This window comes from Hippocampus guttulatus, chromosome 15 (assembly GCF_054856545.1).
Source record: "Hippocampus guttulatus isolate MCC_2025c chromosome 15, RoL_Hgut_1.0, whole genome shotgun sequence".
Classification (NCBI taxonomy): domain Eukaryota; kingdom Metazoa; phylum Chordata; class Actinopteri; order Syngnathiformes; family Syngnathidae; genus Hippocampus; species Hippocampus guttulatus.
In genome coordinates, this window is record NC_141275.1 from 14,657,921 (window position 1) to 14,678,550 (window position 20,630).

A 20,630-nucleotide genomic window follows, 5' to 3' on the forward strand; every position below is an offset into this window, starting at 1 on the left:
ACGCCGACTTTGATTTGCGGCCGCCACCCGACGCAGCAACTGACTTTCTTCGATATGCCTGCGCAGCAAGAGAAGCGCCTGTTCACCAACTTCCACCGTCAGTTGTTCTGCTGGATCGACAAGTGGATCGACCTGAACATGGAGGACATCCGCCGCATGGAGGAGGAGACGCGAAAGGAGCTGGACGAGGTAACGCCACGGTGGGAAGGAGGCGAGGGAGCGGAATGTAATCGGTGAGTGCGGCTTGTTTTCTAGATGCGAGTGAAGGACCCCGTGAAAGGCATGGTGGCGCTAGAGGACTGAGGTCGCCCCCCCCCCCCCCCCCACCCCGCCGAGACTGTGAATGCTGCTGCCGTTCATCAGGTGAGACTGATCAGTTCAGTGGCGAGCCAAGTGCTCTTTTTAATTGCAGGCAAACTCTGTTGATCGTGAGTCAAGATCGATAAGAAACTGGTGTTCGGGGTCACATCGCTCGCGATCAAAATATTATTGCTTCGAGCTGTTTTTTGCCACTCCCACTTGAAGTTGACTTAAAAACAAAACATGACGCAAATAGAATTACACATTAATGAAATGGCACCAGTCCGCTAGCTTAATGCTAACATGATGCAAAACGCCATAGACTGGCTAATGAAACTAGCATCAATGTCATGGTAATTAGAAACGTTCAAAAACCGGTAGCAACAAAGACAGAGCATACCACAATACACACGGGCATATATTCTTTATCCTCTTTGAAAAAGTAGTTCTTTTAGTTAGTTCTGACACCATGCTGTGTTTCATCGTCAAATCAAGTGGAGTACTGGATGTTTGAATTTTAATACTGTTCCTTGGTGGACTACTTCCTATGTGTGTATGTATGTTTTAAAAATTTCACTCTCTTTCTTTCAAAGTGAAAGCCTTCATTTCCACGGTTTTGTTCCAATACATTTATTTTTCCTCACTGCTGCGCGCTCTTTCTTCCAGACCCGAATACCGAGACACCAGCGGATTCACGTCCTCCTCCCATTCCAACCGACGCAACATCCGGACGTCCCCTCCGAATTCCCAATCCTGACCCGCCTCCATTCCAAAATTCCCTCGCTCGGGTACCTACCGCCTGGTTTTCACGATGCTGGACCCTATAAACTCGTCGTCTCTGGTCTCCGTCCTTGCCCCATTCACTGACAGCTCATCGGAGGTGTCCGATAGAAAATCAGTCGATCCAATTCATTATCAGACCCACAGAGAGTTATTTATCTCTGCCATGTAGGATTTACTGAAGCTATTCCGATGTTGTACATACATACACATTATGCCGGGTGGGTGGGGATGTGGGGCGCGGACATTGTAGGGAATAATGCAGTATTTACATACTGTACATATATATATATATGAATATAGTATATCAACAGGGTTTTTAAAATGGTCTTTTCGCTAAGTCTGACTTTTATTTCACCCCATCAGCTGCTATGTGTGTGTGTTTTTATTTTCCTCTATCACACCTTTGCTTTCCTTTAGCGTGGTTAGCATGTTGTTTGTCGTTTGAAGTTACAATCGTACCAATCGGCAGGTCGAAGGTTCCGTTTATTTGTGCCCTGTCAATACTGCGCTGCTTTGTGACACTGTACTGTACGTGGCGCGTGCGTGCTGCGTTTGTGCGCGTGTGCGTGATCTTGCAAGTTTGTCCAAATGAAGCATTTAGCATTCAGTTAGGCGGAGAACTAAACATTCATATTGTCCGTCGACAAATTAATTCAAGTCTTAAAGCCGTGTTTCCACAGTTTGGTGCGCAATGGCAACGGTTGTGAAGGTAATCGCGAGTGAGTCAGTCGTGATTTTTAATTTGCTGAGGTGATCATGCCAAGTTTGGTTTCAACACAATAATTTGAAGCTACGTGAAAATTCTGGAGTCCAGCACCTTAGGCTACTTGATAAATTAGTTAACAAGCCCAATTTGGTCAAATAAAGCTCATTTTACAATGCCAAATATTGAAAAGGGTACCAAAGACATTTTCCATACTTCAGCACTTTTGGGCAACGTAATGTTGGGGTACCGAGCTCAGCTAAAGCTCGACAGCTAAAGGCACGGCAATAAGATCACAGTGTATCATGCGCTAAAGTGTTGATACGCAGTCGTCTAAAATATCACTGGCATGTATGTCTGATGTACTCTACATCAACTTTCAAGATAGATCAATGATCGTGTTAACTCTAATTAAATACAGTGATAGCTGTGGCTAGCAAAATGCTAGCATATGAGCTATATACAGTATCGGACTGAATGCGTTAAGTAATAACGGCTGTAACTTTTTTTTAGGGTGATATCGAACAATTCTTCAGTATCATGAAACTGTTGGTATCATTGGGAAATAAAATTGTATCGCGACGGGACCGAACTGGACCGCTGAGCGGTGGGAACCCGGCTTTAGCCAGTCACCTTTTCTCCAGTGGATAAACGAGCTTATCCAGCAATAGCAATAACTGCCATGGTGACAAAAAAATAGTCTATAACTCTAGTGTTTTTGTTTTGGGGGATTTATTTGAGGTTTTTTGCCAGACTGAACTGTGTCCTGTTGTTTTTGCAGTGTGTGCATGAGTGTACGTGCATGTGTGTGTGTGTTTGTGTGTGTGTGTGTGTGTGTGTGTGGTGTTCAGTGATGTGATCGTTTCTGTTGTACGTTGGTACAAAATGTCCAAGCAAGAAGCCGACTGATTTAAAATATGTCAAGAAACTTTAACGATATTGGAATAAATAATGAGATCACATGTTTAAGATAACGAATCGGCACATGTTTCGTTGTCAATTCTCCGAATTTCTCAGCCATCTTCAGGCTTCCAGAAAGCATTTTACTGTACTGCCTGCACAAGGACCACATTGCGGGACTGTATAAAAACAAAATATATATTTTTTTGTTTTGTTTTGGTTTGAAATGTTGTAGTGCTGTTGTCATTCCGAGCTAAACTTTGCTAAGCGGCAAACCACCACTTGAGAATCAACATCTAATTCAAATTAAAGGCCAGAAATATAACAGTATCACCCCCCCAAAAAAAGAAAAATATTTTTTTGAGCTCCTTTGACTCTCTCACTTGTGTGTTTGCGTGCCCCTTGCTTTTTCTTGATCGTTTCCTGTGGATTTGTGCCTTTTTTTTTTGGTCATCTTAATCTTCCGATAACACAAATTGTACATTGGAAAGGTGAATTGATAAAATTAATAAAACAACAACAAAAAAAGTCAAGCTAAGAATTGTATTTTGCTTTTTTTTTATGGTGGGGTGAGGTTACCATAATTGAATATTAAATTTGAAATATGGAAATATCTCTCACTCACATGCACACTCACACACACGCGCTCGTACATATGCACATTGCGCACTAATGGCAAAATTAATCTGGCTTTGCCGGGCAAAGATTACATTAAATCCCGTTTACAGGGACATTTTGTGAGAAGTTCATGACCCCAAACAAGACTGAAAATATCTATATTGCATATGTTTCATCATAAAATAGATCCTATTCATCGTGCATCTCATATACAAAGGTCAATTTTTGGTAGCAATCGGACAAAGTCTCAAGGGGTATTTTGCAGACTTCCTGTGGGATGTCGCTTTTTGTGAGTCTACTCGTGATAGAAATGTCGACCAAATTCCACGTTGCCAAGGGATGGTGGCTTTTGGGGATGGCTTTTCAAAATGTGCTCCTTTTTTTTATGGAGCGGCATCCAACTTTGCCAAACTGCTTGCGTCATGTCGACTCAACAAATGTGTCCATTCATGAATGACGTAATGCTTCTCAAGCAACCTGCATCATAAGCTTGATCCCACCTTTAAGTCCCCCATGCAGCAGCAGCAGCAGCAGCAGGTGGTTGTTGCTGTGTGCAAGCAGGGGCGGCGAGAACAGTGACTCCACGACCCCAACGACGGGAGTATCAACGGGAAAGCCGATCCAGACTCTGGACTCCTCCTTGGAGATCTTCGTCATCTGCGCACAAGGAGTCTGTAGTTTCTTCCGGACGCCTCAACACACCAAGAGCCAAGATACAGGTACTGAAACGACACTCTGGTTCCTCTCATGTGACTTTAAAAACGCTTGGTTCTGTTCTGGGGTTGCTGTGCTCCACCAGGCACTGGGTGTCAATGAATCTGTGCAGGATAAAATGACATCTCAAATCTCAGCAAGGCTTCCTGGAGCTAAAATGTGGTGCATGTGTCAGAAAACTGGCGCAGGATGTCTTACAAAATGTGCATGGTACTATGAAATCTCAAGATCCACATGGTATACTCAAGCAAAAATGAGCTACCCAATGTAAGGAAGTCCGAAGAATGACTAAGAACTCGATATGGGGCTATTCTGAAGAGTCCTGATCTAAACTCTGAAGTGTATTGAATGACGATCACACTCTGAGTGATTAAAAAAAAAAATCAATTTCACAGATGACAGCAGGACTGACTGTTGCCATGGTGACCAGCATGGAGATTTAACTCTGTGAGTGTGTGTGTGTGTGTGTGTGTGTGTGTGTGTGTGTGTGTGTGTGTGTGTGTGTGTGTACGCGCAGGGGACGACATGAGTGCTGCTAGGTTCCCAAGCGGAGGAAGAGACAAGTGCCGGTGAGTTCACGTTTTTTTTTTTTGGTCTCTTCTTGTTCTTGTTCCTCATATGAGGAACAAGCATTGCCCTAACCGTTCTAAGAGGCTTTGGGGTGAGTTTGAGCGATAAAAGTGCCATTCTTCACCTCTCTGATCCACTTACAAACACTCCGCGTAAGTCTCTGCATGTGACTTGCTTATGGCCATGCAACAGTCTTGACTGCATTGATTTAGAAACCAGACTATTAAATGTAGAACGCAAAAACTGAATGCATGTTAGAAACAGGATGAAATGAAATCAAATGTGAAACAGAGATTTGAAACCAGATGGTATCCAAACAGATGTGAAAACGAAATGGGAAATGGATGTAAAAGCGTTTCAAATATGATGTGAAGCGGACGGCACTTGTGCTTGCGCCCTGCCAAGAATGTCGGCATGCGGGTTGACCTATTACCCGCTTCAGTGGAAAAGTGGACCACAGCCAAAAGAAGCCTAATGCCATTGTCCGCTCATTAGTTGGCGGCCGGAGATTGCGGAATGGCGGCCTCCGGCTAACCGGCTTATTACGCCAGCCTCCACATTCCTCGCTTAAATCTCCTTGTCCAAATCCACACCGCTGCTTTTATTATGGATGGAAGTCCGCGGAGGACACATTGCGGCGCTTCATTCCCGACGGACCTTTGAGGACAACAGGAAGTTGGTTTACCCACCGGAGATGGACTTCCTGTCGCGCGCCCGGCTCCGCTCGGACAGCGCGGCGAGCGGCGCGTCGACGTCGTCGTCGTCGTCGTCGTCCAGAATGCTTCTGCGACAGAAGCTGGCTCAGCTCCTGAGCCGCATCGACGACATGAGCTCGGAGGACGAGGCCGGCGAGGAGATGTCGCGCACGCTGGACGATGCCTTCCAGCTATGCTCGCGCTTTGCGCCGCCCACTCACGCCTTCAGGTGGACCTCCGCCAAGACCCCTTTGTCTGCGCTTGTGCTCGATGTTTTGCGTCAACATATTAAGATCTACCAGCACGAGAACGAGCATGTCTTTGAAGAATTATTTGTAAAGGCCAAAGTTTGTGTTGTTTTGCTTTAGACTCTGTAGGTGTACCTAATGAAAAAAAATGTTTTGAAACTATGCGAAAAATTTTAAAGGGATGTGAAAAAGTCAAAAACTGCTGAAACCGGATTAGTGTAAACAGATTTGAATTTAGATGTGAAAATGAATCGGGGGGGGGGGGGGACCATCAACATGGATGCAAAAACAAATGAAAAGGAAGCATGAAACTGATTTGAAACCACATTTCACAAACAAATGTGAAACTGATTTGAAAACAGACAAGGAACCAGATATAATAACTGATATAAAACTGAATGTAAAATGAATGGGAAACAGATGTCAACAGACATGAAAGGGGCAAAGACAAATAAAACTAAATTTAATCCAGATGCAATCTAAACAGATGTGAACATGAAATCAAACTTCATGTAAAAACATTTGAAATGGGTGTTAAAAACAAACGGGGAACCTTAAACTCAATTGCAACCGGATGCAATGTAAACAGGTGTGAACAGGAATTGGGGATTGAGTGTAACCATTTGAAATGGATGTCAAAGGTTCTCGTTCACTCACAGAACCAACCACCTTTCGTTTACTAACATGAGCCACGTTGACAGGCTGCACATGGTGACGTGGAACGTGGCCACAGCGGAGCCTCCTGATGACGTCACCTCCCTGTTGCAGCTCGACGTCCAACCACCCACCGATCTCTACGTGATCGGGTGAGAAACTGATGTGAAATCTCGTCTCGGAAATTTGATGTGGACTCAATGTGGAAATGAAAGGAAATATTTCAGTGAAATGAATTTCACTGAAATTTAATTTGAGACCAAATGTATTGCTATGTGTCAGGTTACAGGAAGTATGCGCCACGCCGGTCCGGTTCATCTCGGACTTGATTGTCGAGGACTCGTGGAGTCATGTCTTCATGGACACCCTGGCACCGCGAGGCTTCGTCAAGGTAATTCATAAAAGTACAATGTTTTTTTTTGTTGTTTTTTTTTTGAAGTCATTGCCTGATGTGTGTCATTCCCCTGGCGTCCCTGCAGGTGGCGTCGGTGAGGATGCAGGGTTTGCTGCTGTTGGTGTTTGCCAAACAGTCGCACCTGCCTTACATCCGAGACATCCACAGCACGTACACTCGCACTGGGATCTTTGGATACTGGGTATTGACTTGAAAATTCAATGCAATTGATTTAAATCGAAATGATTTTTATTTATTTATTTATTTTTTCAGGGAAACAAAGGAGCGGTGTCAGTGCGCTTCTCTTTCTACGGCCACAAGGTGTGCTTCCTCAACTGCCATCTGGCGGCGCACATGAACCACGCTCTGCAGCGCGTGGACGAGTTCGAGCATATCCTGGAGACGCAAGAGTTCGACACGGATGACGCACGCCGGGTGCTGGACCACAAGTCAGTCAAACACAGAGAAAAAGAACCTCCGCCAAGGTGCAAGGATTGCCACATAATGATAATATGTAATCCCCCCCCCCCACACACACACACACGATTTCTCGCCCACATCCCTGCCCAAACAGGCTCGTGTTCTGGTTTGGAGATTTGAACTTCCGCATCGCTGACCACGGCCTGCACTTCCTGCGCTCTTCCATCAATGGCGGACGACTCAACCTGCTGTGGAGCAAGGACCAGGTGACTCACACACACACACACACACACACACACACACACACAAACGCACTCGCTTATGTACTTCCTGTATGTGCAGCTCCTCACCATGAAGACGAAAGAGGCCTTCCTGCAGGAATTTGAGGAGGGACCCTTAAATTTCAAGCCCACCTACAAGTTCAGCCGCAACTCCGATGCCTATGACCTTGGGTAATACACACACACACACACACGCACACACACACACACACACACACACGCGCACGCACACACTATTTATATTAGCATTTGACAAACAAGAGGTCCAGAGTTTTTCACTCGTGTTGGCTGCAAGCTTAAGTTCGAATGTAAACAAACAACTGCAGCTTTGAAAATCTCCCGTCCCGTTTGTTCCTCTGTCTTGCTTCAACGATGCTTTACTTCACGGACAGACTTCGCCTCAAGTTAGTGACATCATGTTAGCATTTTGACTGAGAAACTAAAAACAGTATAGCGTGACTGCCGCATGCGGCACATTCCCTCTGATTGATTACTTTGTGATGTCATCATTTGTGCGTCTGTGTGTGCCTATTAGCGTTAGCACTGCAGCGCTGCCCCTAACCATATATAGGCCCAGGCCCCCGCAGCGCTGCAGCACCACCCTTCTCTTCCTGCTCATCTCTCTCACCTGGGCACTGCTGTCTGTCTGGCTAGTAGACCCGCTCAGGTGGGTGTCTCCAAGGCAACCCCTGAGCCCTTTAGAAATTGGAGGCAAAATTAAATACAAAATGAACAAATGTGTCTCATCCCACAATTGTCAAAACTCGAATTATAGCTCAAATCCTGTTGCTAGTCGAGATCGTAACTAAATCTCCCCTCAGTAGCATACTGCCACTATTGTGAATAACATACAGTACGATACATCTTTATTTATATAGCGCTTTCATGCTAGCAACAACATAGCAATAGTTTACAGATAATACAAGTACATTTCAGACTTTGGAGCAGACAGAATGTTTGTCTGTTAATCGCTGAGGGAATCAAACGACGATGTGGATGACCGAATATCTTGATCCATGGGTTGCAGCTAGGCCTCACGTTTGTAGCGTCAGGTTAGCATCTTGGCTAAGGCGTTAACAACAGGCCATCGATCTTTTCTTGCGTCACCTAGCGGCAAGAAGAGGAAGCCTGCGTGGACCGACCGTATCCTGTGGCGGGTCAAACCCAAAAACCCGCCATCGGAAGACGACGACGACAAGTTGTCGACCGCCACGGACGACAGCTTGGATGAGTACCCCCTGGTGATCAACCAGGATAAATACACCAGCGACATGAGCTATGGCGTTAGCGACCATAAGCCTGTCATGGCCAGCTTCAGTCTGGAGGTGAGAGACCGAGTCAGACAACCGCATAGCTTTATACTGATCCACAGCACCTCTGTCCGGTTCCGAGTGGCGCTTGGCCTCCCTGCATTTTGCGGGTTTGGCTGAGCAAAAGTTTGATCCCCCCTTGAATTAACGCTGTTGTCACCACAGCTGAGGAAACACTTTGACACTCCGCTGGTTCACGTGTCGCCTGAAGGCATCTGGAGCGCTGACCAGGACGCTCTCCTCAACTATACCGTCCAGCAGGACTTCCTCTCCTCAACGTGGGATTGGATCGGCCTGTACAAGGTGCGTCCCGGAAAAAAAAAATGGCTGGACGGAAGAAAGCATCAACAGATGCCGTGTTATTGAATCGCAGGTCGGCTTCAAGAGCTCGAGCGACTATGAGACTTTCGTGTGGGTTCGAGAGGACGAGTTGCCAGAGACAGATGAAGTCATACAGGTGACGCATTAGCATGTAGCATCTTGTACAAACACATTGGGTGTGGATGCTCAGAGATCACGCCAAAGAGGCCTTTGGCACTTTTTAATACAAATTTGACATTGGTTGACTAATCAGTGCCACGTGGACCTGGGCACCAGACAATCTGTGAGATACAAACAGATGTCTATTAACATCATCAATATTTCCAATATGTCCCTCTTCTGTTTCTGTTTATGCTTTGTTTATTGAAAACAAGCATGTGTTTTTGGTCGCTAGATCTCAGTGGATAAAGATGACATCCCTCTGCTGGGCGGGCAGTACGTGCTGGGCTATTACAGCACGAACCTGCAGAGCATCATCGGCCTCAGTGCCAATTTCCAGGTGAATGTAGCTCATTTGCTATATTTGTCATTAGAATGTGTTGTTTATTCTAAGATTTCTTTTTGGTCAATCTTGCAGATCTTGGAGTCGAAACGTGCCGTCATGGAGGGTCTCGTGCCGGAGAACATCAACGGGCTCACCAAATAATTGAAGAAACTTGGATGTGTCTTATTAGCCTCAAACTTGATCAAAGAACTGTGACATCTTCCAGTCGTACATGTGATTTCGCACATAGGAAATACTGCAAAAGATGAAAACATTTTAAAAAGCCATTAAAAATACAAAAATAATGACTAGTCGGTGTAGCGTGGTGGAAACGATAGTTTAAATTTAGCTGTCCACATTAATTCAGAAACATGTAATGAGTGAGTCAGTGAGAACATTTATTTGGACCTACTGGTTCTTTCTTAGCACTGAATGCTGGAATTGAATTGTGATTATCTTCACTTGATGTTAATTTTTAACATGAATTAAATTATGCTTTGTTTGTTTTAGCCATGTGTTATGGCTGATGAATGACTCACGTAATGTCAATCTAAGTGGCTGTACAACTGCTGGAAATCTTTCAAGTATGTAGCTTACGTGATTACAGGTCACTGAGTGGTGTGGAAAGGAAGTTACTTTGTTTTGCGTAGCCTGTGTGTCCCTAAAGTCCGGACACAAAGGTGATTGATGGCAATGTCGACAAGTTTTCTTCACATGACTGTTTTCAGAGTCCATTAATCTTTGTATTACAGATATTTTCAATCATATTGAAAATGTTATTTGTTTGCATTCAATTTGAGTAAACTTTTGTTGAAAATGTACATTTTGTGAAATATTTGTTGTTGTGACACACTGAGGCACACAATTTAATAAAATGGAGTAAATAGTTGGGGATAAGGTGATCCGGTTGTAAGAATTGGATATAGAATTTTTAATAATTATCGTCTGTTGCATTCAGCGTAATACAATAGACGGTAGTGATGGCAATTATTACAATTTGTTGGGGAAAAAAATTATCGATAATTTCGTGGGTCGTGACGTAACGGAAGATTCAACAGAAATGTTACCACTTGACGAGATGAGGCACAACATTAGCACTCACTTCCGTATTCCCATGAGCCCTGAGAGCCAGGGGCGGTCTCTATGTGACCGTCTTTGTATTTTGCAACATCTTGGTACGTGTACGCACGTGTGGACTTTTAACACTTTGCTTCCTCGTTTCAGGTAAGTGTTTTTTTGCGTTTCCAGGTTAAATTCACATTATACTAGGTCTGACCGATGTGTATGAGCAGCTGTTGATCGGGATAGTGTCGTTGTAAGTGCTGTTTCGACGACACAGTCATCCCAAAACACTGGTGGCTCACGGCAAGTTACACGAGCTAGCTTGACAGGCTAGCGCTAACCATATTTCCAATGTTATTTTATACAGTACGCAGCCTAAGCATTGGCTTTCAGTCCATGTCATCTTAAATGGTATTTTAAGGAACCAAAGTGTATGTTTCAACACACATTTGATAAGGCTCGCTGAATTATTTTTCGTTTACTGAAACATACATTACTAGTTACATCCTCGTTCGATTTAATTGCGGCTTCCGTAGTGCAAGTTAGCGGAATTCAGTGACTTTTCTCAACCCCCAAAAATGACCATTCTGAGGGAAAAACTGACGAGCGATTTTAATTCCAGCTAATACACACACAACATGAGCGGCACAGTTTTCACATTGTCCGTAAATAAAAAGAAACCTTCTACGCCAATGCATGTTGCAAAAAAAAGATCGTTTCATGTGTTTTGTGTGTTGAGAGAATTCAAGCAAAAACAAGACGGGAAAACAATTTTTATAATTATTTTTATAGAGATGTCAGCAAAGGGAATTAAATTGATTTGAGGTCTTCGTCAAAGGCGTCTGAAGATGAGTGAAGAGGTGCAGCGGCTCCTGATCCAGTTCCAGGACGAGAATGGAGAGCTCCTGGGCTCCCCTTTTGACGTTCCTGTCGACATCACTCAGGAGAAACTGCAGCTCGTATGCAATGCGTTGCTGCAGAAGGTACATGTGACTGGAAGTTGCGCACACACACACACACACGCACACGCACACACACACACAAATGAGTAGACTTTATTCAACCTATCTTTTTCTTTGTCTCTTTCAGGAGGAGGCAGTGCCGCTCGCCTTCTTCGCTCGCGGCGACACGGAAATCGTGTCTAGCCTGGGCGTCTGCATCAAGGAGCTGGCATGGGAGACGGAACAGGTGCTGCCCGTGGTTTACCAGCCCCAGGCCATTTTCCGGGTGCGAGCCGTCACCCGCTGTACCAGTACGCTGCAGGGGCACACGGAAGCCGTCATCTCCACCGCTTTCAGTCCCACCGGCAAGTAAGTGGCGTGAAAGGGCCTCGTTTTACATGGATATTGCAGCGGTGCCTTGACTTGTGGGTTTTATGTAGTTGTGAATAAGAAAAATAGCACACCACAGTATTATACTTTTAAAGGTGAGAAATATCCCAGTTGACCTACTGAACCATAGATTGGAAAACAGGTGGAAAATGTTTGCATTTTGGTTGTTTTCAGATACTTGGCCAGTGGTTCCGGTGACACCACGGTGCGCTTTTGGGACTTGATGACAGAGACGCCGCATCACACCGCCAAAGGTATGCTTGCTGCTCTGGGCTGTATATGCTAGTCTCAACCAAAATGTTAGCATACCACGCTAATTTGTACTGGGTTGTGTTTTATTTGGAATAGGTCACTCACATTGGGTTCTTAGCATTGCCTGGTCGCCTGATGGCAAGAAGCTTGCGTCGGGGTGCAAAAACAGTCAGGTGACTTGGCAAAAGACACCCGCACGTACACACACACACACACACACACCCCCACACACGTCACACGTGTGTGTGTGTGTGTTCTTTATTTCTTTTGTAGATATTTCTGTGGAATCCAGTGACGGGCACACAAATTGGGAAGACTCTATCCGGACACACCAAGTGGATCACGTGGCTTTGCTGGGAACCTCTTCACCTGTAAGTATAAGTTGAATCCGTCTTAAAAATGCCCACAATCACTGAACTGCCTTTTGTTTTTGCCAGTAACGCTGAGTGCCGCTATTTAGCGAGTAGCTCCAAAGACGGCTCAGTGCGCATCTGGGACGTGGTGATGGGCCGCTGCGACAAGATCCTGACGGGCCACACGCAGTCTGTCACTTGTGTCAAGTGGGGCGGCGACGGGCTGCTGTACACGTCGTCGCAGGACCGGACCGTCAAAGTGTGGCGGGCCAAAGACGTGAGTCCCGCCGCCGGGCGTTCACGGGTTAAAGTGACCGTCAACAAGCCTTTGTTTGTGGTCGCTTAGGGCGTCCAGTGCCGGACGCTGCATGGCCACGCCCACTGGGTCAACACGCTGGCGCTCAACACCGACTACGTGCTAAAGACCGGCGCCTTTGAACCTGCCAGCGCTACCGTCAACCCACAGGACCTCACGGGATCACGTAAGAACATAAATGTCATGTTTAAGAAAAAATAATAATTATGGCCACAATGCGCTGCAGATCATGCTCCTCAGCCCTTTATCTTCTCATTCTTTCTCATTTGAATTTGTGATGAATAAAACGAGGGTTAATTATATCGTTCAGAAATGTGGGAAAGTCTGACTTCTAATACAATGTCTCCTCCTAGTTGTGGAACTAAAGGAGAAAGCCTTGCAGAGATACAATAATGTTCGGGTATGTTTTTGTTTTCCTCTTATTTTAAGTCTGCACAGACTTTAAAAAAAAAAAAAATGACGTGTTGCTTTGCGGTCCCACAGGGCTCCAACCCGGAGCGCTTGGTGTCAGGCTCGGACGACTTCACCTTGTTTCTGTGGAATCCCGCCGAGGAGAAGAAGCCTCTTGCCCGGATGACAGGCCACAGTGCGCTGGTCAACGAGGTCCTCTTCTCCCCAGACACCCGCCTCCTGGCCTCGGCCTCCTTCGACAAGTCCATCAAAATCTGGGACGGTCGCACCGGGAAGTAAGCAGTACCACTGTGAACCACTCTGTGGCGCTGTCTGTCAAGCTAACGCCTGGGCAACTCTGTCACCGGCAGGTACCTGATGTCCCTCCGTGGCCATGTGGGTTCCGTGTATCAGGTGGCGTGGTCGGCAGACAGCCGACTGCTGGTGAGCGGCAGCAGCGACAGCACGCTCAAAGTGTGGGACGTCAAAACCGGGAAGCTCAACATGGATCTTCCCGGACACGCTGATGAGGTGAGGGGACGGTCCCGTGTATAGGGAAGTTCTGGGAATAAAAACATTTTGTTGTTGGATTTAGGAAAGTCCTAAATCCCTTAGTTTGTAAAATGTGGATCTTTGTTTTAATTTAAAAAATATGTATATTTATATACATAAATAATATAAACGTTCATAGTCATTTTTTCTAAATATTATAATTTATTGAGTATTATTTTTACAATATGTACGTACATATTTTTAAGTAGAATATTGACCAAATAATTTAACGTATGAAAAATGTGTATGCTGTAAAAATACAAAGTAAAGTACAATTACCGGTACATAAAGTTTACATTCAGTGCTGAACCAATATGGATGCTGTATGTGTATGAAAGCTGGCTATTTGCTTTTTGGTGCAGGTGTTTGCTGTGGACTGGAGTCCCGACGGCCAACGAGTGGCCAGCGGCGGCAAAGACAAATGCCTTCGAATGTACGTCAAAATACTTTTCTCTCTTTTTAAATCAACGAGTTTGACTTATTTTTTGGGTGTGTTTACAGATGGAGGCGATAGCTCTCATGGCCACTACCTCCATTCCCTTCTTGTCAAGAGATCTGAGAGCTGGAGCAAAGGTGCTTTATAGTCACTTTGGTGTTTTAAAAAAAAAAAAGCGCATTGTCATGGCGACTCGCTGACACAAACAAAGTAACACTGTGAACACCTTGCGCTGGGTTTTGTGTAAGTGACAGGTGGGACTACAGTACTTACAACTGCCCCCGCCTCGCTCTCAGCCCATAATCTCCTCCTCCAGAACTGCAAAGAACTCACGCACGCCCGACGCCCCGATAGCGCCCTCTAATAAACATATACACAGATTTTCAATTTGATACCGCAACGTTTATTACACCATGAAAACCTCCATGTATTTCCTGACGTCATTCATTCATTTATTTATTTTAACAGTCAAAGCAGTCTCACGCACGCACAACCCCGCAGAAATGGGAACGACATTCTCATGCAAAATGAGGAGGATATTTTTAGTTTGGCAAAGATAAGGAACTCCAAAGGCTTTATCTGTGCAAGGCGGAGTGGTTATAAATACCGAATTCGTTTCCTCGCTCAGCCTCTCATCCGTACGATCGCCCCTTCACTTTTTTTTTCTTCACGTGAAATTAGACATGAGTATCATCAGTATAGAAACCAATTTGGGTAACTTGATATGAAAGAAAAGAACAAAAAGGAAACATGAAAACACCCTTGATGAGAATTGAAGCTGCGGGCAGATGAACGAGACGGATGGACTTAGCTTGTGATGACAAAACAAATTTGCCATTTACAAAAAGTGGCGTCAATCAACTTGGAGGTAATAAGATATTAAAGCTAGGTTTGCTAATTAGCTTTGCATGCTACACTATCGGAGTAGTGCGACACCAAATGAGACAGATTGGCTTTGCATGTGACTAATGGAAGATTGTGCCCCTTTCCCGAAAAAACAAAACAAAACAACCATTGATAAGATGTGACAAAAAGTGTTAGAAATTACAACTGTGTGCTGGCTTTTTTTTTTGTTGTTGTTGTCCCAATACCTTTGTCCACCAAATTTCACTTTTTTGGAACTCCACCTAAGTATCACAAAACCAATCGTTGTTTGAAGCAATTGGCCTTTTTTTTTCCCCCCTTTGTTGCTCTTCATCAGTCCTCCAAGCTCCAAAAATGACACGTGGAAATGTCTGGTCCGGTGGTTTCTGGAAGGCCTTGCCCGTCTTGTTTTATGGGAGTCCTCACTGGTCCTCCTATTGGGTCTTCCAGACGTTGTTGAGCAACTTGACCACCTCCTCGTAGATGACAAAGACGATAGCCACATCCAAGCACACGCGGCCCAGCCGGGGAACGGTCCCCTTGTAGAACCTTTTGAGACGGGATGGGACAGCGTTACGCTAGTAGTTGGCTAGTCAAGGGAAAAACTGAGGCAACTCACGCTTGCGGTCCTTCCTGCTTGAGGATCTGGAAGGCGCAGTCCGCCGTGTTCTTGTAGCGATGGGCATCCAGACCCTTTCAAACATGGTCATCAGACACTCTTCCGAGGTTAAACACCCAATGTCCCATCTAACCTGCATTCTGGTCTTGACCACATCAAGAGGCGTGTTGCCGAAGACGCTGGCGGCCCCTGCCGTGGCTCCGAACATGGCCGTGACGATTGGGTGCATTTCCTTTCTGGGATCGTCACCTTGAATTCAGCAGCCAGCAAAATGTCACTTTAAATATGCGCAAGACCCACGGGTTTCTGATCCGTGGACTAAATTTTGCTCTCGGGCTACTTGCGTGCGATCCTTACCTTTGTACCAATTACGTAGCGCATTCATCACGTAAAACCGGATGGCCTGATTGGTTCCCTGCTTAAGCACGGTCGCCGTCAGACCTTGATAGGTCCCCCGGACACCTAAGGGTGGGGAGACCTAGATGAGGCCAATGGCGAACATTGGTCACCCGGGCTTGACTTAGGAGTCGTTACCTTGTTCTCTGATGATCTCGCTGACGCCGTGAAAGAAACCTCGGTAGCGAGGCCTCATCGAGCACTGGTCGTGAATCATTTTCACCTGCGAGGAGGGCCGCACAGCACTCATATTGATGTCTCCATCACAAATATGCCCCCGACCCCCCTTCACACGCCCACCTTGAGCGTCTCCATGGGACACACAATGACGATCGCCTCGGTAATACCTGCCCCCAAGCCACACAGGAGGCTGCGCGTGTTGTCCAGTCGGCCCGTGGCATCTCGCATTGGGTTGCTGAGGATCTCGAAGGTGCCAAATCTGCAGTGGGGGGAGTGAGGATTGGTAAGTGCTGCTACTTCATTGTTTTCCGATACAATCTTAGTTTTTTTTTCTGCCAAATTCCCCCTTGGAACACAAATCAAACCTGACTGCAGACTTGGGGATGGAGCCATAGAGCAGCGAGCTGAGTCCTCGGTACAGGCCTCGCAGTCCGTGATCCTGCACGGTCAGCTTCACGCAGTCACCTGCCAAACAGCGGGGACGTTTAATTAAGGAGTGGGCAGTTGGCCGCGTGAACCTACCGATGCCCCGGTAGCGCGGCGGGTTGGCTCGCTCATCCAGCTGCAGTTGAGTCTTGACGTACTCCGTCGGGAAGGTGATACAAATCTCGATTCCGCCTGCGATCCCACCTAAGGGGAGAATTTGGAAAAATTGACATATGGTTCAGGAACCCCTTCGATGAAGTAACTTTATTCTTTTTCTCCAAATTGTGGTGGGTTTTGTCATGGAGAAAATTTGGCAATCTGTCCAGCGATGGGGTTACTGTGTATGCTATTTCTTCAATGGTACCAATCAATCAAGATTTAAATGTTGCATCATTTGCAGAGTCACCTCGCCAGCCCACAGACTTGTGGTTGTTTTGTCAGAGCAAGCAAAATTCACGAGCAAATCATGATCTGCACCTATGAATACAATCAACATCTTTGGTGAGTATGTTTAGTTATGTTAGAGATCATAATCATACAGCTCTCAATTGGCCTGGCACCAGAGTATGGAAGAATAATTTATTTAGTATGTTTTATTGTGGCACCCCCCCCCCCCCCCCCCTAATGACTGGACATTACTGCAAATGATTTCGGTAACACCTTTAAAAAAAAAACTAGTGTAATTTACCGTATGTAGACGGCGCTACGCTACATGAGCATCACTGCTGAATTGGCTTTGTGACCCAGTTCGCCTTAGTTAGGCGCCAGCTTGCGCACAAAGCAGCACTGCAGTCGCAACAATCGACTCGGTGAAGCGTTGAAGGGAAAAAAAAACACAATAAAAGAAACAGCGGACCTGCTAAGATAGCCTTGCCGGGATGCGTTATCTTCCTACCCCCCACCGCCGCCGCCGCCAGACTCCTCCTGGCCGCGTACGAGCGACTCAGGGCCGGCGGAGGCGAGAGCGTCGAGGCGGGCCAGGCTCTGCGCCGCCGCCCGTCGCTGTCGCCGTCCTCGCCCAATAGAGAGGGTTTGTCGAGCGGCATGGTGGCGGAGAGAAGGCTCCGCTGCGGCGACGACGACAACAACAAGACAGAATGTGGGGGGGAGGCGCTGGGGGGGTTGTGTCAGTATGCAAGGCAGTGGGTCAGCCGAGCGGGCCGCGCCATTGGCTGCGGTGGTGTGGCTCGGTCACATGATCTGGCGCCGCCTCGGTGGACCAATGAGAAGGCGGGAGGATGCAAATTTTTCGCGATGCTCTGGCCTGATGCCGTGACGTCACTATTCAGACAAGGTGCATTTTGATCCATTCGTGGAAAACGTGTTTATATTTTTGAATTCATTTAAAAATCGGCGTGAGAGAGACTCAAATTTGTTCATAGAGCACTTAAAAACCATCAAATAAGCTTAACATAAATTCGCTTTTTTAAGAAGTAATACCGTTGCAATTAAACAGTATGTTAATATTCAATAGATTCAAATATATATATATATATTTAAAGTAATTGAGTTCAATGTGAGAATTGTCTAAAATAGTGTATTTATGTAGGTTGTATATGTTGAAACCATTTTATTGAATTTAGGAAATTTTAAAACGTGTCAACCAAACTAAACAATTAAAAATAGGAAATTGTTTTATGTTTTTATGCCCTCTTCTTACAATGAACAAAAGATGAGTATATATTTTTGTTCCTAAATCCCTAAAAGTTTCCATACAAGCATTTAATTTAATGAGAGAATGTGTAAATAGTTTTGGTTAAATATGTTCTTAATTTCTCTCTGCCTACTTGCTCGGATTCTTCACCCGAGATGTGCAACAGATTCCTTCAGTTTTTCATTGGTAAGGTCTCTACAGCTAGGACTCCGGTCTCAAATACCGCATCTGACCCCTCTGTCCATGTTCCATGTTCAGCTGTGCTAAATTCTTTTGAAACTGTGTCCTTGGCGCTTTTGGAGGATGTAGTTCGCCAGACAAAGCCATCTGGCTCCCCTTGCGACTCTCTTCCCCCGCACTTCTTTCAGGAGGTTCTCCCGAGTGTTGGCGCATCAGTCTTGGATATCATCAACAGCAGCCTCTCTTCTGGTGTAGTTCCCCAACAGTTTAAACATGCTGTGGTCCAACCCTTGATCAAGAAAGTTGGCCTTGATCCAGATGTGCTGTCAAGTTTCAGGCCCATTTCCAAGCTGCCTTTCATTTCCAAAATTCTGGAAAAAGTCGTGCACATGCAGTTGAAAATTTTCTTGGATGAACATAACATCTTGGAGGTCTTCCAGTCAGGTTTCAAGACGATGCATAGCACGGAGTCAGCCCTGTTACGCGTTTCTAATGACATCCTCCTGGCAAATGACTCTGGAGACCACGTGTGTCTAGTTTTATTGGACTTAACTGCAGCATTTGATACAGTGGATCACAGTATTCTGCTGTCTCGTTTGCAGCACTTGGTGGGCATTGGCGGCAGTGCTCTTGAGTGGTTTAGGTCCTATTTAGCTGACAGAACCTTCTGTGTTAGCCTTGGCTGCTCTGAGTCACGCACTGCTCCCCTGTCATGTGGTGTTCCACAGGGCTCAATTCTGGGGCCTCTGCTGTTCTCGCTGTATCTGCTCCCATTGGGTTCCATCTTAAGGAAACATGGTATTCCCTTCCACTGCTATGCAGATGACTGCCAGATCTATGTCCCACTGAGCAAGAAAGACGCCTTCTCATTAAGGCCACTCCTATCCTGTCTGGAAGAAATCAAAACCTGGATGGCACAAAATTTCTTGAGATTCAATGAAAAGAAGACAGAGGTGATATTGTTTGGTCCCAGTGGCCCTTGTACATTCCATCCTGTAGACTTGGGCCCCCTGTCTCCTTATCTTAAGTCAACAGTCTCAAACTTGGGCCTTAAACTGGACAGTGATTTCAAACTCGATCGGCAAATTGGTGCCGTTGTTAAATCCAGCTTCTTTCACCTTAGACAGCTGGCCAAAATAAAACCTCTCCTCTCACATGAACACTTTGAGATGGTAATTCATGCCTTTGTCACATCCCGGCTCGATTACTGCAATGCCCTTTACTTTGGAGTCAGCCAGTCCTCCATTAAGCGCCTTCAGCTGGTCCAGAATGCCGCCGCTCGCCTCTTGACTGGTACTCGTAAGAGGGAGCACATAACTCCTACTCTGGCATCCCTTCACTGGCTCCCCATTCATTTTAGAGTTATTTTCAAGATCCTCTTATTTGTTTTCAAATCTCTGAATAATCTCGCGCCACCTTACCTCTCTGAGCTCATCCGCCCCTACACACCTGCCCGGCGCCTCAGGTCTGTGGACCAGACTTTATTAGAAGTACCAAGAACTAAACTGAGGCTCAGAGGGGATCGAGCCTTTTCTGTTGCTGGTCCCTCTCTCTGGAATGACCTCCCACTAAACATTCGGCAAGCCTCCTCGCTGCCCATCTTCAAAACCCTCCTCAAAACTCACTTGTATTCTTTGGCATTCGACTCAGCATGACTTAGATTTGTTCTTGGTTTTACTGTTTGGTGCTTTCTACCGCCTTTATTACCGATTTGTCTTACTGATTATTGTGCATGTTAAATTGCTCCATGTACAGCACTTTGTATGCAGCGATGGCTGTTTGAAAGTGCTCTATAAATACTGTTGACTTGACTTGACTTGACTTAATTGCCGTTTTGTCTCTGCTATCACCAATTTCATTCCCATTTTACTTATGCATCGCTTCACGTCATATAAAAAAAGACAGCGTCAATAGCACCAACACAGCAAGAAAAACAAAGCTTTTTAACATTTTTATTCAGCACGAGTGACGATGCGTTTGGGTGCTTGCTGTACGACAAAATCTTATTTGTTGAGTTTGCGCAGCCCGTCAAACTGGAGACACTTTGTCTGCAGAGAGAAGCACAACGCATTAGATCAACTGCAGAGGGTGGCGCGTGCAATGATCACCCACTATATGAGGTACAACTCATTAATTACGTGCATGGCTAATCGTGCAAACCTTCACGAAAATATTTAAGACAATGTTGCAAAAGTGTCCGAATGTTACTCAAGTCTCTTCCTGG

The 20,630-nt window shown here is 45.6% G+C and overlaps 4 protein-coding genes and 1 long non-coding RNA gene across 9 annotated transcripts in view; 3 read left to right on the top strand and 2 right to left on the bottom strand.

Annotated features, from left to right (window-relative positions):
* LOC147194092 (phosphatidylinositol transfer protein alpha isoform) overlaps positions 1 to 3,219 on the top strand; it is an 18,771-nt gene extending 15,552 nt beyond the window's left edge. For both annotated transcript variants that reach the window (XM_086130353.1, XM_086130351.1), the window contains 3 exons: positions 67 to 189; positions 256 to 363; positions 967 to 3,219. In XM_086130353.1, coding sequence (XP_085986479.1) covers positions 67 to 189; positions 256 to 303 — 171 coding nt within the window. In that variant the 3' untranslated portion in view covers positions 304 to 363; positions 967 to 3,219. The remainder of the gene's footprint in view (positions 1 to 66; positions 190 to 255; positions 364 to 966) is intronic.
* LOC147194093 (uncharacterized) lies at positions 3,211 to 5,412 on the bottom strand. Its single transcript, XR_015102978.1, has 2 exons — positions 5,278 to 5,412; positions 3,211 to 4,122 (listed from the first exon to the last, which is right to left on the bottom strand). It is a non-coding gene; the product is annotated as an uncharacterized LOC147194093 (long non-coding RNA).
* On the top strand, positions 3,798 to 10,216 carry inpp5kb (inositol polyphosphate-5-phosphatase Kb). Of its 2 annotated transcripts, XM_086130349.1 has the most exons (13): positions 3,798 to 4,023; positions 4,536 to 4,587; positions 6,233 to 6,337; positions 6,468 to 6,576; positions 6,665 to 6,781; positions 6,853 to 7,028; positions 7,154 to 7,265; positions 7,342 to 7,451; positions 8,392 to 8,605; positions 8,756 to 8,893; positions 8,964 to 9,047; positions 9,306 to 9,410; positions 9,489 to 10,216. In XM_086130349.1, exons 2-13 carry the CDS (start codon positions 4,544 to 4,546, stop codon positions 9,555 to 9,557), a joined length of 1,383 nt encoding a protein of 460 aa, XP_085986475.1. In that variant the 5' UTR covers positions 3,798 to 4,023; positions 4,536 to 4,543; the 3' UTR covers positions 9,558 to 10,216. The 2 variants fall into 2 exon arrangements, with proteins under 2 accessions (XP_085986475.1, XP_085986474.1); XM_086130348.1 differs by lacking the exons at positions 3,798 to 4,023; positions 4,536 to 4,587 and adding an exon at positions 5,085 to 5,512.
* A 333-nt stretch (positions 10,217 to 10,549) lies between these two features.
* Positions 10,550 to 14,479, top strand: nle1 (notchless homolog 1 (Drosophila)). 2 transcript variants are annotated; one of them, XM_086130645.1, is made up of 13 exons: positions 10,550 to 10,619; positions 11,250 to 11,440; positions 11,547 to 11,767; positions 11,963 to 12,042; positions 12,137 to 12,213; positions 12,314 to 12,411; positions 12,478 to 12,670; positions 12,740 to 12,875; positions 13,063 to 13,109; positions 13,193 to 13,395; positions 13,471 to 13,630; positions 14,014 to 14,084; positions 14,153 to 14,479. In XM_086130645.1, the coding sequence occupies exons 2-13, from the start codon at positions 11,306 to 11,308 to the stop codon at positions 14,163 to 14,165; spliced, it is 1,434 nt and encodes a 477-aa protein (XP_085986771.1). In that variant the 5' UTR covers positions 10,550 to 10,619; positions 11,250 to 11,305; the 3' UTR covers positions 14,166 to 14,479. The 2 variants fall into 2 exon arrangements, with proteins under 2 accessions (XP_085986771.1, XP_085986772.1); XM_086130646.1 differs by having other exon boundaries at positions 10,562 to 10,619; positions 11,296 to 11,440.
* Positions 14,480 to 14,517: 38 nt separating this feature from the next.
* Positions 14,518 to 17,745, bottom strand: slc25a1a (solute carrier family 25 member 1a). Of its 2 annotated transcripts, XM_086130649.1 has the most exons (9): positions 17,429 to 17,745; positions 16,669 to 16,776; positions 16,512 to 16,611; positions 16,267 to 16,405; positions 16,105 to 16,189; positions 15,928 to 16,032; positions 15,704 to 15,819; positions 15,571 to 15,644; positions 14,518 to 15,500 (listed from the first exon to the last, which is right to left on the bottom strand). In XM_086130649.1, the coding sequence occupies exons 1-9, from the start codon at positions 17,616 to 17,618 to the stop codon at positions 15,386 to 15,388; spliced, it is 1,032 nt and encodes a 343-aa protein (XP_085986775.1). In that variant the 5' UTR covers positions 17,619 to 17,745; the 3' UTR covers positions 14,518 to 15,385. The 2 variants fall into 2 exon arrangements, with proteins under 2 accessions (XP_085986775.1, XP_085986774.1); XM_086130648.1 differs by having other exon boundaries at positions 16,512 to 16,776.
* Between the last annotated feature and the right edge of the window lie 2,885 nt (positions 17,746 to 20,630).

Excerpts from the sequence above, each read along its gene's own strand:
- inpp5kb (XM_086130348.1), top strand. The coding sequence starts at position 5,199 with ATGGAAGTCCGCGGAGGACACATTGCGGCGCTTCATTCCCGACGGACC. Across the intron at positions 6,782-6,852 it reads CTGGGATCTTTGGATACTGG|GGAAACAAAGGAGCGGTGTC; the intron begins GTATTGACTTGA and ends TTATTTTTTCAG. Across the intron at positions 8,606-8,755 it reads TGGCCAGCTTCAGTCTGGAG|CTGAGGAAACACTTTGACAC; the intron begins GTGAGAGACCGA and ends TTGTCACCACAG.
- slc25a1a (XM_086130648.1), bottom strand. The coding sequence starts at position 17,618 with ATGCCGCTCGACAAACCCTCTCTATTGGGCGAGGACGGCGACAGCGAC. Across the intron at positions 16,777-17,428 it reads CGGCAAGGCTATCTTAGCAG|GTGGGATCGCAGGCGGAATC; the intron begins GTCCGCTGTTTC and ends TTCTCCCCTTAG. Across the intron at positions 16,033-16,104 it reads CGAGATCATCAGAGAACAAG|GTGTCCGGGGGACCTATCAA; the intron begins GTAACGACTCCT and ends CCCCACCCTTAG.
- nle1 (XM_086130645.1), top strand. The coding sequence starts at position 11,306 with ATGAGTGAAGAGGTGCAGCGGCTCCTGATCCAGTTCCAGGACGAGAAT. Across the intron at positions 11,441-11,546 it reads GCAATGCGTTGCTGCAGAAG|GAGGAGGCAGTGCCGCTCGC; the intron begins GTACATGTGACT and ends TGTCTCTTTCAG. Across the intron at positions 12,671-12,739 it reads AAGTGTGGCGGGCCAAAGAC|GGCGTCCAGTGCCGGACGCT; the intron begins GTGAGTCCCGCC and ends GTGGTCGCTTAG.